The 15135-nt window shown below is 36.4% G+C and overlaps 2 protein-coding genes across 2 annotated transcripts in view; both read left to right on the forward strand.

The window, feature by feature from the left end:
* The window catches only part of oys (lysophospholipid acyltransferase 6), a 32069-nt gene extending 29811 nt beyond the window's left edge, over window positions 1–2258 (forward strand). The window contains exon 11 of the mRNA XM_069132152.1: window positions 82–2258. Coding sequence (XP_068988253.1) covers window positions 82–232 — 151 coding nt within the window. The 3' untranslated portion in view covers window positions 233–2258. The remainder of the gene's footprint in view (window positions 1–81) is intronic.
* On the forward strand, window positions 1627–14979 carry chp (leucine rich repeat containing G protein-coupled receptor chaoptin). Its single transcript, XM_069132138.1, has 16 exons — window positions 1627–1722; window positions 3264–3552; window positions 4222–4392; window positions 5226–5701; window positions 6040–6259; window positions 6512–6822; window positions 7928–8152; window positions 8230–8451; window positions 8932–9100; window positions 10010–10542; window positions 11101–11295; window positions 11379–11663; window positions 12281–12406; window positions 12532–12645; window positions 13203–13438; window positions 13634–14979. Exons 1-16 carry the CDS (start codon window positions 1720–1722, stop codon window positions 13923–13925), a joined length of 3867 nt encoding a protein of 1288 aa, XP_068988239.1. The 5' UTR covers window positions 1627–1719; the 3' UTR covers window positions 13926–14979.
* Window positions 14980–15135: the final 156 nt, after the last annotated feature.

Raw genomic sequence — 15135 nt, forward strand, 5'->3', positions numbered from 1 at the left:
AAAAATCCAGTCTACTTATAATATACATACGTAATCAGAAGGAAATTCTAATATAACACGCAATATGTTTCTCTTTTTCAGGTACGTATACCTGATTCCACATATAATCGGTTTAACTTTACTCGTGATCGCACCACGTCTTCCGAAAATTCCGTCGCACAAGAAAGTAACTGAAAAGGAATCGAGAACTTCTCAGGAATTAATCAACGGAACTGCGCGTAAATCCATGTGAATTTTAGGTGTGGCCAAAAAAAAAAAAAGATGACGATCACACAAGAGATACATATTTTTTATGAATGTTTTAATATACGTATAAATATTATGTATATATTATATATACACGCACATATATACGTACAATATTTATTGTTACGACATGTTACTGGTACAAATTCTATGTCGAGCGTGTGAAAAGTATATTTGTTTTATATAACGTGAATGAGTAATCATATATTTATATCAATGCCCAGTGCATATGCTGAGAAGTTGGCACCCAGCTGTTTCGCAGTTTTATCGGAAAACAGACGACATCGCGAGTGATATAGTAAATAATATTTAATCGATAGTTTTCTGTAATATTATCATATTTCTTGTTCTTTTTCCCCTCTGCAATGTTTATCGAAAGAGTGGTTGACAGATTATAACGTTCCAATAGAACACAGATATGATTTTAATTCTAAGCGATTACTAGTAATTTTTGCAGTTTTATACATTTAGCGTGCGTAATGATACGGTGATTGTAAACGAACTACTAGGGAATATAAACGCGCTTCGATTTATCCAAAACGCCCAGTTTTACTCAGGATGCTAGAATATGCGTAAGATATTCTTTGGCGTTCGTCAGCATTGACGATTCTACGAAAAATGCCCGAGTACCCTAGACGTCGCAGTCGCGAAATTATTACACGATGCAGCGAGGGAGAAGACTTAATCTACATCACCCTCAAGTGTCTTTGCTCTTTATTCACATGATTAATTTTAAACTAAATTCATAAGTTTATTTATGAAACGTTACCTCCGAACATCTTTATTGATATTAATAACAAGTGTCGAGATGAAATCCAATTACAAACAAATTATACGATGCTCAACTGCTAAAATGTGAATGTTACGTAAGTATGAAACCACATTTATAATGTAGATTTATTAAATTTACAAACATCTTTCTCGATCGTTGCACCGTTTTGATTACGTTAAATAGATCAAACCCTAACTTCTGTTCTTTTGTAACAACTTCTAACACATACCGATAATTAACCATAGACAAACCCAATTAACCATAGATTTTTTAAGAAAATCATAAAAGTGCGATATTATGTATAAGTTTTATTAGAACCACTATCGGTTAATTATAAATTTTATACGAAAGATAAGATGCAAATATACCAACACAGTAGCCGGGTGAAATCTGATTAATGACGTTATCATTGCGCCCCACGTGCCTGCGTATCCTCAAATAACTATAGCCATAATTCGAATGTTCACTAACGTTTTGCGCGAGTATTTTCATTCGTCGCCTAATGGAATATCGTCCTTATAATCGGGTAAAGGGAAGCACCGAAACTGACTACACCTCTGAAGCCCTATTACACACGGGGTGGCAGCGGCCACTTAGCTAGTAAAATCGTCAGTGCGATCATCGCGAGCGATCCGCGACGATCCCACGATCGTGAGTTCCGATAGAGATCCTCGAGTTGCGTCCTCTTAATCCAAGAAAGCATGGTAAAATTTCTGTTAACTGTTCGATTCGTGGATGTGCAAAGGACAGTGAAACATTATGGATTCGAGTTTTAAAAGACCAAAAAGAAAAATAATAGAAATAGAGAGGATTCGTGTGGTATAAAGGATCTAATGTGCTCATAAAGAAAAGAATGTTAAATAAAAATGCTGAATAAATAAAAATTGAACTAAGTGGTGATCTTTACACGTTGTGAATCTTTTCGGGGAAAAATGTTTGACCTTTGCACAACCAGGAATACAGTGTTTTCTTAAATGATTTAATTTACCGGGGAGCTATCGCTCGTTCGATAATCGGAGAAATTGTTATGAAATTGTTTTTTTGTTTCATTGTATAAGATTCTAAGTACGAGGTTTCATTTCTGGTTGTTAATGGAGAAATGTATGTGCTTTTGTACACTATTAGAAAGTAATCGAAGAACGTTTGAATTCTGGCATGAAACGATAATTATAAACATGTAGGCACTCACGCTTTGAAAAGAAAGTACAATGATATAAAATAAATCCAATTTCTTAAAATATGTTCATCTTGTCAAACTTCATTAAAATCCGATCCAAATTTATTTTTCGCTATCGTAACTAGTTGCTTATTAACTCGCTCACAAAAGTTAATATCGTTGCTGCTATATCAGAGTAATTATGTTAGAATTTCAACGGTCTTTATATTAAAAAATACGTGAGAAATAGGCTTACATTTACTTTCTTTACTTCTATTTCAATTTTTTAATCTTATGTGTTTATATTTTATAATACTCGTTGAATCTTCACTTGCTAAAGCTCAATGAAAAGGGTAACGGACTTTCGCTCAAAGAAATAAAGATCTCCCTGAAGATCTATTTCGAAATAAATCTCTCACAAGGTTTCAAATGCTCGATAAAAATGAAAAATGTAGCTTAAACAGACGTTGAAACAATGATAAAAAATGCGCGAAATTTCTTTTAAGTTTCATTTCAGTTAGTATAGATGTGCATAGAAAATGTACGACACAAACCACGTGCAGCTAAGTTAAGAGGATTATGTTGTAGTATCTAATAATTGGCTTGTTTGCGAAAAACTGCTTAAAGTTCGATTATCTATGACGAAAATGCAGTAATCGGAGAAAGTCGTCATCGTGGAATTATATTATTTAACGAGATAACTTACTTTGTAGACACCTATTAAATACAATACAATAGAGTGAAATTTAAATAGAAGGAACGTCTTACTGCCACGTGACGCAGTTTATTATAACTTTGCCAGTGTGTTTTACAAGTAAAAATAAAACTAAAACCTAGAAAAGTTAGGCTCAGGTACTTTCTGTAGCCGCTGCATACGCATATTTAAACATAAATATTTAACCCGCATTATCAAATCTGATACATTTGTGCTCTTTCTACTTCATAGCTCCAGAGTCCACGAGCATTCGAAACATTAAACCTATTTTTAATTAAACATTTCGAAAATTTATCAAACTATACGCAGCTAAGGAGAAAAGTTTCGCAGCTATCGAAATCAACGAGACGGTAAAATAAAAAATGGGTTTACAGCATTTGGCAACGATGGTGAAAGTGGGTTATGCTCTGATGATATTTACCCTGTTGATGATGATGTGGGCGTCCTTGGTTCGGATGCACGAGCTTCCGGTCCAATATCCACCGTGTTTCTTCAACCCTCTTTGCACTTGTTCGAAAGCCATCCCGGATTTGGGTATCGTCACCTGTTACAACGTGCCGATGCCGCGGATACCTCAGCCGATAAATTCCTCCAAAGTGTTCATGCTGCAGTTGGAGAACAACGGACTGATGTTTCTTCAGCCACAGTTTCTTATGAACACAGGTAAGAAGGAATTTATAAACGACGATGGCGTACGAATTAAAATTGTAAGAGGCCGTATTATTAAAAGATTCTGAAGAAAGGGAACATTTCATATAAGTAACGTTTAACAAAGAATAATTTTCTATCACGAATAACATTGAATAAACGATAATTTCTCATATGAAACTTTCGATATGTAATAATAAAAAGGAAGATTCGAAATATTCGAGATTCTCGCGATCTGGGTTGTTACAACTTTCAAATATTCTGTATGTTGTTGCAAGATAGTCACTGTTTTCCAACGACCAATCGACATTCAAACTTTTAAGAAAAATTAAAAGATTGCCAAGACCAAATAAAATGTAATTCGCTAATGTAAAAAAGAAATGATTCTTCCTATACGCAAACTCAGAAAATAGTAATATCCCTTGGAAAAATAAAATGCCAAGTAATTTCCTCACATCGTTAACATTAACTCGCTTATGTATGCTAGAATGCACTTTAAAGGGGATTTCGAAGAGATCGTTGATCAAGGGAAGAATGAAATAGGGGTTGAGGGGCAATGACCGTATGTCACGAATAATTCCTTGCATCATCGATTACGTTACGTTACATATACATATATATATATATATACATAGGATGCATGGCAGTTCAGTTTCACATGAAAGTTATTCCTCTACCTCTCAGGTCTGTACAATCTACGGATCAAACATAATCCCCTGGCCGACATCCCGGACGAAGCTTTCCTAGGGCTTGAGAGATCGTTATGGGAGCTCGAATTACCCTACAATCGCCTAGAGAAGGTTCCCAGCAGGTCATTCAGACATTTGCAGAAATTGCAATTTCTCGATCTGACAGGTATCTTTGGAATTTTTTTCAACGTAGTAGAATTCCATTTATCCGAACTTGTCGGGAAATGAACGATTCATATAATTGGATTTGACAAATTTCTATTATAAATTCGTAGAAAATATAACAGTTTATGTTCAAATAAGTAAATTTAATCGGTAGAAATTGGTTTCATTAGGAAGAAAGTAAAATTCCGTTCCAATAAAGGAGAGAAGTTCGTAACAATTCAGTTTTATCGTATCCTTATTGTCATCTTGAAAAATTGCCTGATAACCTGTTTTGATAAAACACTCCAGCTTTGATGAATCATCGAATCACTAAGGAACGATTCATTAGTAGATAACATAATCGTAACAAGCACTTTATGTATATTGATATTTTAAAATGTGAAAGATTATTGTCATCATACTTGAAATCAAAAGTGAAATTAAGTGGATGTACGATGAATTACATGGATATAAGATTGCATTGTAAATATTAGATGCTGAGATTTCCGATTCACGATCGGAAATGTGAAAGAAAGAAAAGTGAAAGGAACGAGTGAATTAATAGTAGGAATTGTATTAGTTTCGTAGCTTAATTGAATCAAACTCAAAGATTATTCTTGATCCTAAATAAAATCCGCTGTTGTCTCGTCATAACTCTATCTAAGAAGAGTAACAACTTCTACCTAAAATTATTTCTCTTTCAAATTTTAACATATAGTTCTTAATACCATTGTATACTTAATAATATTATTTTAATATAATTTTTAATTACGTATTAATTACTAAAACATCGTATCGTACATTTGGAAAGAAAGAATTCTGAAAACTAAATAAAAGCTACCACTTGTTCTGCAGGTAACAAAATATCAAAGATCACGCCGGATAATTGGCGTGGTCTCGAGAATTCTTTGCAAAAACTGCGATTGGGACGAAACGCGATCGACAAACTTCCGGCGGATGCATTCGCGGGCCTCACTTACTTGGACATGCTCGATTTACGCGAAAATAATCTGAAAGAAATCGATCCTTCCGTGTTCAGAGATGGCATGGCACATCTGATATATCTGTACCTGAATGGAAATCAATTGACCCATATTCCCTATGCGCAATTGTCGTCTCTGAAGCGTATGAAGGTGTTGGATCTTAGTTACAACAGAATATCGAAGATGTTAAACCAGCAACAGGAGTCGGAAATCAGAGGGCTGCAGTTGTCCCTGGATATACTGCGATTGGATTATAATCAAATCGAAACTCTGCTATCTGGTGATTTCCAGCATTTTCATAAAGTTAACCGAACTTATCTCGATGGTAATCCTTTAACTATGGTACAGGTAAGATTTCCCAAATATTATAATTTATATTTGCCTTATAAAAATTATAATTAAAATAATTAGCTAAAAATGTTTCTCGGATAGAAAAATCACAGTCCGGTCATCTTTTAAATCTGAATTTTTCAATGTTTGTAATACGTTTATAGAAACTAAAATTCTTGACAAAATAAAAAATTTGATATTCGTGAATTTTTTATTATCCACCATTTATTATCGATTCGCTGGAATGCCAAACGATAGAAGTTTCGCTTGTAATAAATATTACAATTTGATACGTATGTTACGTAGTGTAATGAAATGCTCAAGGTTAGGAGAAAATATTAAACTATGTGTTTTAGGAGGGTACGTTCAGGGATTCGAGAATACGGGAACTTTATTTCAGTGATTGCGATCTAATGGAGCTGAATTCTCCTGATTTGGCTGGCTTGGAGACGTCCCTGGAATTATTGGATCTCTCCGGGAATAATATCACTTCTCTCTCGAGTCCTATCTTCCAAGAATACGATTTTTTACGTACTTTGATCTTCCGTGAGAACAAGATTCAAACGTTTTCGCCAGGTAAGATGAAAGACGATGACGTTACGTCTATCAGAGAATTTCGTGGATCTGACATTTATTAATTCCATCGATCTTCCAATTTTATTTCAAAGATTTAAAAAAACCTGTCTTAGCAAATATGATTAGTTTCTTTCCTCTTTTGTTCTTTCTTACAAAAATCTGAAATTTCGAATTTCAATGTCTCATCGAATATTGGCCATTTTCTAAATTAATAGTTTACAATAATCGACATCTTATTCTACATGTTATCAGCCGAAGTATTCAATGGTTTCCAATATTCTCTGTACAATCTGGACTTGAGCGGCAGAGAAAACAGCGTGGTGTCCCTTCAGGATTTACGACAAATGCGGAACATGCGGTTCCTTTCAATCTCGCGAATGCCACAATCAACGTTATCGTCGGACGATTTTATGGAATACGGGATGGACATCAAGGAACTTCGTATAGTCCAAAGCAACCTGAATACCATCAAGGCTCATGCTTTCATGCACGTTCGCGGAATCAAGTATTTGGACTTCTCGGAGAACTCGATATCCTCGATAGAAGACGAAGCTTTCTCCGAGGTAATTTCAACGTTAAACGTTCGTCGTAATTTTTATGTTTTGACGTAAAATTTTGTTTATCGAGGTCGTAGAGTTTCAGAAAAATAAAATATGTATATGATGATCACGGTGAAGTTCTCCTCGAGATAGGTTTTATTCGTTTCGCGTATTTCCAGGTAGATGGTTATTTAAATTTTTCCAGTCGAAATCGTCGAATTTCAGTGAGATAAAATACGGACAAGTACCATTTAATTTTAGTTCAAAGACTAAAAAAAATCCTGTCTTATCGAGTACGATTATTCTCTTTCCTTTTTTGTTCTTTCTTATAAAAATCTGAAGTTTCGTTGTATCTATCAATCGTCGTATCATTGTCATAAAAATTGGAAAATTGTTATACTATATTTTCGATAACAACGTTCTTTTTGTTTCTTCCTATTTCGTACGAGAGAGGAGCGATTTATCAACCGAGCAACCATACAAAACCGTAATACATTTGATCAATGAGAATCAGCAATTTACCTTAATATGTTAATTAAACTAGATTCGAACCGCATTCCCGATTCACCGAAGGCCTTGATAGCCGCAGATAATTCCAATAAAACAGGCTTCTATAAAGATCCATCGTCGCAGCGAGTACTTGACCTATTCACGAATATACACGGTGGAACTTCGCGAAATTTCAGTTAATGCTAAAGTCTAAGTAAATTTACCTATCTCGAGTATCGTCTTATTGACTTACGTAAACTTTTATTACTACAACGAGAGATCGTAGGTACCGGAAAGGATCACTAAATTTCTATTAGACGAACAATTTCTCTCTCAATGCTACGGTTTGAATAAATAAAATGCTTCGGTACATAGAAAAGACTGAAGAAAATTATTTGTTTGCTTGTCCAACGAAGCTAAATGAGCACGTAGAATGATAAAATATAATCATTTAATACAATTTTATAAAACAACTCGCAGCAGAACAGGAGAATTCAGATACCGACAAATATTTTATTCGAAGAATATCAAAGGAAAAGTATTGTCTCTTCAGACCATAATCCATTGCGCGATGAATTTCTATTAATTTCGAAAGAATTGGGGAAGAAATTTTCATGCAAATAAAATAATTCTTCGTCAGGTTGGACATTCGCTTCTAACGTTGAGGATGTCTCACGGTTTCTCTTCGTCCGTTTCTGAAGTGCCAAACGCGCCATTTAAGTTTCTGACGAACCTGCAACACCTTGATTTTAGCAACAACAAAATTAAATCACTGCCAGATACGTCTTTCCATTTTTTGAAGAGGATCAAACGAATAGAATTGCAGGACAACGAAATCGATAATATCAGGAAAGGAACGTTTCAGGTAGGAATTGTACAATTTTTCTAATCGTACGTTTCATTTCAACCTGCTTCGTCTACTTTCATTTTGAATCAATTCAGGGCGACATACATTCGTACCTGGAAGAGGTGAATTTCTCCTTCAACATGATCAAAACGATTCTAACCCACACGTTCGTCGACCTACCAAAATTAACGATGATAAATTTAGAAGACAATGCTATAGATAGAATCGAGAGGCGGGCGTTCATGAACATGAAGCTGTTGAAGTATATCAACCTACGGGGTAACAAGATAAAAGATATCACGGACGAAGCCTTCCAGGTAACATTAACATTTTATTTACCGTATCTTATTCATAATCCTATCGTGTAACCCCATCGTATAATATGTTTTCAGACGATTAATCAAAAGCCTGCTAGAATATAAAATTTCCTTGACACATAATTTATCATATCTACTAATTATTAATTTATTCATTTCATTAATAAATCATATTTATTAATCTCGTACCTCGCTATCAGTTTTACACTCTAGCTATTAATTCTCCTTTTTTTCCAACTATCAACAAGAATACGTACGTTTTCTTCAGTTTAAAATACGATTTACCTGTTTTATTCTCGTCGTATGACTTTAATTACGATTATTCATTAAGACCGCTCGTTCTAGCGTTAAATATTATTAAACAGACACGTTGAAGGATGAAGAAAGATACAAAAGTTTCTGATCAATTTCGTGACATCTGTCTTCGTAGTCTCGGAGAATTTCTCAATTTAACGAAAATCGTAATTATTTATATTTAAGAATCTGCCAGATTTGGAATTCCTTGACTTCGCGTACAACGACCTAGCCGAGTTCGACTTTGCCTCGTTCGATCAAGTGGGAACGTTGTCCTCGTTCAAAGTTAACGCCAGCCACAATGAAATCCCGAAATTATGGATCAACAGCACTACGTTTACACCGCCGACCACCAGTAAGTCCATCGTGGAAATCTTTTGGCCACGCTTAAACAGATCTCTCTAATCTTGCTAAAGGGAAATCGATAAAACCCGGTTACAAATCGGCAGATGCTACCTCTAGTTTCTCTGCGTCTGTCTTGCGCAACGTAACATCCTTGAATTCTTCTTTCCACAAGACTAGACCTCGGAAATCGGATATTTAATATCAGAGATTCGTTGAAAGGTCGTTAAAAGTTTTTAATATTTAAATATTAAATATTAAAAAATTCTGCTAAAAGACGAGCTCGATAAATTAACAATTCGTTTCTTAAGTCTGTGTAAAGGTCATCACACGGTTTGCTACAAAGTTGTCATTGTAGAAATTTCAGTTGCTCCGTTTATGCTTATGATGCGAATACTAGAAAAATACTAGAAGTATACTTTCTCTTGAATATGTAAAAAATAGAATTGGGAATTCTATTGGAAGAATTAGGAATCACGATGTTGCCAAGAACGATTTCATTGCCTCTGCTAAATTTTTTCTCGCGCTCATCTCGATGCATTGATTATTATCAACAGACATCACGCACGAACAATTCGATTTCTAATCATCGATACGTTCATTGCTTGATTAGACGTTCGATCCTCGCGTTATTCGCTAAGGAATTACTTTCGTGTTAAGTTTATGTCACAGGCTTACTGTTACGTCGTAAAAAGTTTAAAATACGCGCAGGATGATTTATGTTTCGCGCGAACTCTTAGGAAACTTGGTCTTTCAAGTCTTCAAGGTCTCCGATCCGTGCCGTCAAATCGATGTCGTAAAAACGTTAAGAATATTCGAGAATATATTCAAAATTCGAGATATACACAACAAATAAATTAACTTTTCTGTAACATTAATCGTTCCTTGTTTTCAACTTTGATTTTGTTTCGTCGTGTTGTAGTTGGCGGGACGATTCAATCGAACATCAAGGTCCTCGACCTCAGCTACAACAATATATCCGACATAATGAAGTACTACTTCAAACCAGTCGAATACTCCTTGACGCATCTGTATTTATCTCACAATCAACTGAGCAACGTGACCCAAGGTGTCTTTGGAAATATGCCGCACCTACAATGGCTAGACCTGAGCCACAACGAGCTGATGGAAATCGACTTCGACTGCTTCAGAAACACGAGGAACATCCAAGTGCTTCTCCTCTCTTGGAACAATATCATGGATATACCGGCAGAGGCGCTTAGACCGCTGAAGAAACTGAGAATCGTCGATCTTTCTCATAACAAACTGAGATCGCTGCCAGACAATATGTTTTCAGACGCCAATATCGAGAGTTTGGATTTGTCTCACAATCAGTTCATGAGGCTACCGATAAAGACCATGTCCATCTCAGCTGCAGCCAGTTTATCCATGTTGGATCTGTCTTGGAACACCTTGTCGGGCATTCACACGACAGACGCGATATTTAGATTACGAGTCAGTTGCGCGCATTTTATAAATAAATTTGAATTCCTTAGACCAACGACGAGGAAAATTCGCGTGTACTTTGAAATTAACGCGCGATCGAATGATACGCGAAAGACCAAGACACGAGTAGAATTTTACAACGAAATAATAACGAACAAGTTGTTATACTACGTCGCGGAGAAGTATCGTTTACGCTGAAGATTTAATTTTCTAATTCTTCAGAATTTAATTCTTCTCCTGCTCCAACTAATTGGCTTGGTCGAGTAGGCAGTCAGAAATTTTTTGAATCAAATTAGAATCGAGAAAGATATTTTTGAGACATACAGTTACAAATTGATCGTAAATCGATTTTAATGATTCCTCAACGATTTTAAGTGAAATTTCACCATATTTATATACCTCCCCTAATTCATAATCGTTAAAGATTTAAAAACAAAATTTAATCGGTAGATTCCCCTTTTAAAAAATACGAGATATCATTCGAAAAGAATCGTATCTCGTGCAAAAAGGAAATATCGTAAATTCTATCGGAACGAAACGAAAATGCAAACTTCCGTTCCGTTTCAGAGCCTAACGTGGCTAGATCTGTCTTACAATCGATTAGTCAGACTCGATGATGGTGTGTTCTCCGATCTGCCCTATTTAACTCATCTCGATTTGAGTCACAACAAACAACTACTTCTGGAATCACGCGGGAGAACGTTCCACGGTTTAGAGGACTCGCTTTTGTATCTTGATCTAAGCAATATTTCGCTCTTAAGTGTACGTAATACCTGTAAATGTGTGTAGCATGGAACGATTCGTAGGAAGCAACGTTTATTTCATTGTATCTGTATCGTTTAAAGGTGCCAGAATTGCCACTGCGACGATTACAAACGTTGTATCTGGCTCACAATGAGTTGGCGTCGATACCAGCGGAAATGGCATCGAATTTAACGTCCCTTCATTACTTGGACCTAAGTGCCAATGATCTGACAGTGGTGCCACTGATCACGCACACCCTACCCGAATTGAAAACTTTCAATATAGCGGATAATCCGATCACGGCCGTTAGCAATACTAGTTTCTTAGGTATCGCGGACAGTCTCGAGGAACTGGATATACGAAGATTGTCTTTGACGACCTTCGAGGTAAGTTTTCGCTTGAGAAAATAAAATTTCAAGACAGTCGTACCATAAAGTTATCGTTGACCGGCAATTTTTATTCTCCAATAATATCTGTATACGATAATTAATTACAAACAGATAATTTACACGTGCACCGACCGATTTTGTTACAAACACTTTCATTCGAAGTATCGTTATTTTGCTACAACTGCATAATTCTGCTCGGTTATATTGCAGATTTGTATGCATTTATGGTAATATTAAACAGGCAAAATTGCACAGAGTGCAAATGATATGCAAATATGTGTATACAAGATATTCAGAGTAGAGTTCTTGTTTTAACATTTATTAGGCGAATGAAATTTCTAAGTTTCGTTCGCTTTATCTTTTTTAATCACGTTTATAAAAATACGTACCTACATACTCAGCATCCTATAAAATACTATCAAACGAGTATAAAAATTGTGAAATTATCGTACGAAGTTTATTCTCTCTTTTTGCACAAAATACTCTACAGATTTTTATACGAACGAGAAACGCGTAGATTGTATACGTGTGAAACGTTTGATAGATAATATTCGTCGTATAAAATGAAAATTACTATTTTGCTTGTCGAAATTAAAACGTTTCCCGGTTTGCAGAGCGGAGCACTCTGCAAAGCTACAAAACTCCGCAAGTTATATATAACCGCTTACAACGGCGTGAAGAATTTCAATTTCCCCAACATTCTTGAGTACAACAACGGCTTGAGGCATCTGGTCATTGATGTACGTGTAAAATTCTACTATCGTAAATATTGTTTTTTCACAAAATGTTTTTACCAAGTCGGAGACAGTCAAACATAAATAGAGAAAATATATACATATTTATATGTAGAAATTTTGTTTTGTAGGTACAGAATGACACGAACTTGGAGAAAGAAATGAAAGGAAAATTCCCCAACAAACTGTTCAATATAACGTTGACTGGTCGAGCATTGAAGGAAATAAACCCAGATATATTGCGAGTATGTATTCCTAATAAACTTTCTTACAGAAAATTCTCCGTCAAGATCTATCGATCGATTGGAAAATTGCCTGTCCAGTATTTGTCCTTATGCAGTCTTACGGAAATGTTTGATCGTATCGAATCTTCAACTTGATATCGCGTAAACTGAATTTGCGAGAAACAAAACGAAATTACCCTTTGATCATTAGGTTTGGGACTGACAGAGGCCAATATCATTTCACTCGCAACTCGACGCTTCTCTACTTATTTTGCTGTAAAATAATATAGCATCCATATAGTATAACAAAGTTGCTCTGGAAATCTCCGAAATTCCTTGGCCCATAAAAAAGATATTCCCATCGTATAACGTGTTCCTCCAAACTATGCAACTTTCGTATAAAAAATATTTCAATACGACGTGTACCCTGCAAGCAGTTCGAGCTGATCGAGTCAGCAGAGACACGCTGTACTTCAAGGAAACTCGTTTATAGAAATACTTGTTAATACTAGAAATTCTTAAGGAAATTGCAAATTTATCGAATGAACGAACAGACTGGCGTGTCGCGTTTATTTCAGGGCATAAGAAATCCGCACTTGCACTTCGGCATGTACAACACAAGCGTGAGCACCGTGCCCAAGCAAATGTTTGAAAACGCGGAATGGGTAAGAAACGTGACGATTCATCTTCATCACAACGACGCGCGAACTCTTCACAATCCGTCTAACGGGTACAAGCCAGGCGTGCCAGGGAAACGATTTCTATTGAAACTCACGGTGAGGGGAAGCTATTTGACCTGCGACTGCGACATCGGGTGAGTCGATAAACCCATTTTTATTTTGCATCTTCTATTCAAAAGACGGGAAACGACGCATCGGCTATGATATTTCATTTTCCTTTTCGAGTCTTCATTGATGCCCGTACGGGTTTTACTTTGAGGCTCGCAAATGTTTTTCCCGCTATTCGTTCTTAATTTAAAAGTCGCTGAAGAACAGACGTGTTCCTTCAGATGGATGGAATCCTGGCAGAGGAAGCACAGACAATACCAAGAAGACCGCTGCACTACCTACAGCGAGTTCAAGAACTTCGAACGAGACGAAGAAGACGACGAGTTCGATTGTTGGGACAACGATTGGGACGACGATCTTCGGGAAACATTTTGCCTGAACAAAAATAACGTGTCGGTGCTGGACGCGTTAAAGACCGATCTGGAATGTGGATGGGGTGCCGCGAGTTACATTCATGCGTCTCGTCATCTCCTTCTTTTCTTTTCCGTTATTTTCCCAGCACTCGTCTATTAGAGATCTCAGTCTTCGAACGTGTACCTCCGTTTTATGCGTTTAAAAATCATTCACCGTTCCTTTCCCCGCGACGTGCAACGATTTAAAGCGCGAACACGCGACGTATCGTTTATCAAAATATTTCTATTTTACTCGAGAGGAATACACGCGTCGTGGACGCGACGACACGTTTCGTTTGTCTCGTCTTATGTAGCGTCTGCTTATGCAAATGGACAGCGATGATGGGAATAGGTATAATGCGACGTTCCCGTGTGTATGCTATCAATAAGTTGATTTTGACGATCATGATTTATGTATATTTACGGAACACATCAACGCAACAAGTACATACTCGGATCTATGGCAGTGGTAGTTTCTTTTGTTATCGTCGATGTTAATTATTCATTCGACGACACGTACGTTATAGAGCGGTCATCAACGCGAGTTTCATCGCATTCGCGGTATCTGCCTGCGTTTATGATTCGGTTGCGTTCAGCGTTCGTTCGATAGAACTAGATTTTATATGAAAAGTTATTGTAAAGTTGATTTCTTCGAGTGATTTCGAAATGATCTGCTCGATCGAGTTTGCACTTTGATCGGATGCGTCAGTGGGAGAGAAACTCTTGCACATCCATTCGTTTCTTTGCCTAAAGCAGCACGCTTCGAATCAATGAGACTGCCGTCGGATCAATTGTTCAGATACTCGTACAAAGTGACCAATTAAGGACCGAACGTGTACCAGAAAGACGCTCGATATGTTTTCTTCTTTCGATTTGTAACACGTATCCGTCGCGTTGATAGGAATTGAAGTTTCATTCTCTGCATCGTAGCTGTCTGCTTGCGATCGTTGTGTAAAAAATCACGCGGTTGCAGGGTCTTCTTTTCGTCTTTCTCGCGCTACGTCATTGTCGAGCTAAGAACCTGTAAATAAATCCAGGCTAACGCTCTTTCTTCGATGCTATTCGAAGGAAGAGATTGAAATTTACGAGATGGAATCTTCTTCCGTTTGTAGAAAAGAAAATCATCATCGAGGGGAAATTGCGCGTTTTAAATTGAAAAATCTTATTCGTTTTCTGCGTTTTCTAACAAAGGGGAAGTATTTGAACTTGTACTTGGATCTTAGTTCGACGGAAGCAGTATAGATTTTAATAGTTTTAGTTAATTACACATTCAGATTGTTATACATTCAAAACAAAAAGAAAAAAAAGGAAAAGTAGAGAATACGAAACGT

This window comes from Bombus flavifrons, chromosome 2, assembly GCF_040668555.2.
Source record: "Bombus flavifrons isolate JBK064 chromosome 2, iyBomFlav1_principal, whole genome shotgun sequence".
In the NCBI taxonomy this organism is placed as follows: Eukaryota; Metazoa; Arthropoda; class Insecta; order Hymenoptera; family Apidae; genus Bombus; species Bombus flavifrons.

Bases quoted from the DNA above. Each gene is read 5' to 3' on its own strand.
- chp (XM_069132138.1), top strand. The intron at 3,553-4,221 runs GTAAGAAGGAAT...TCTACCTCTCAG, and splicing joins ACAGTTTCTTATGAACACAG to GTCTGTACAATCTACGGATC. The intron at 10,543-11,100 runs GTCAGTTGCGCG...GTTCCGTTTCAG, and splicing joins ACGCGATATTTAGATTACGA to AGCCTAACGTGGCTAGATCT.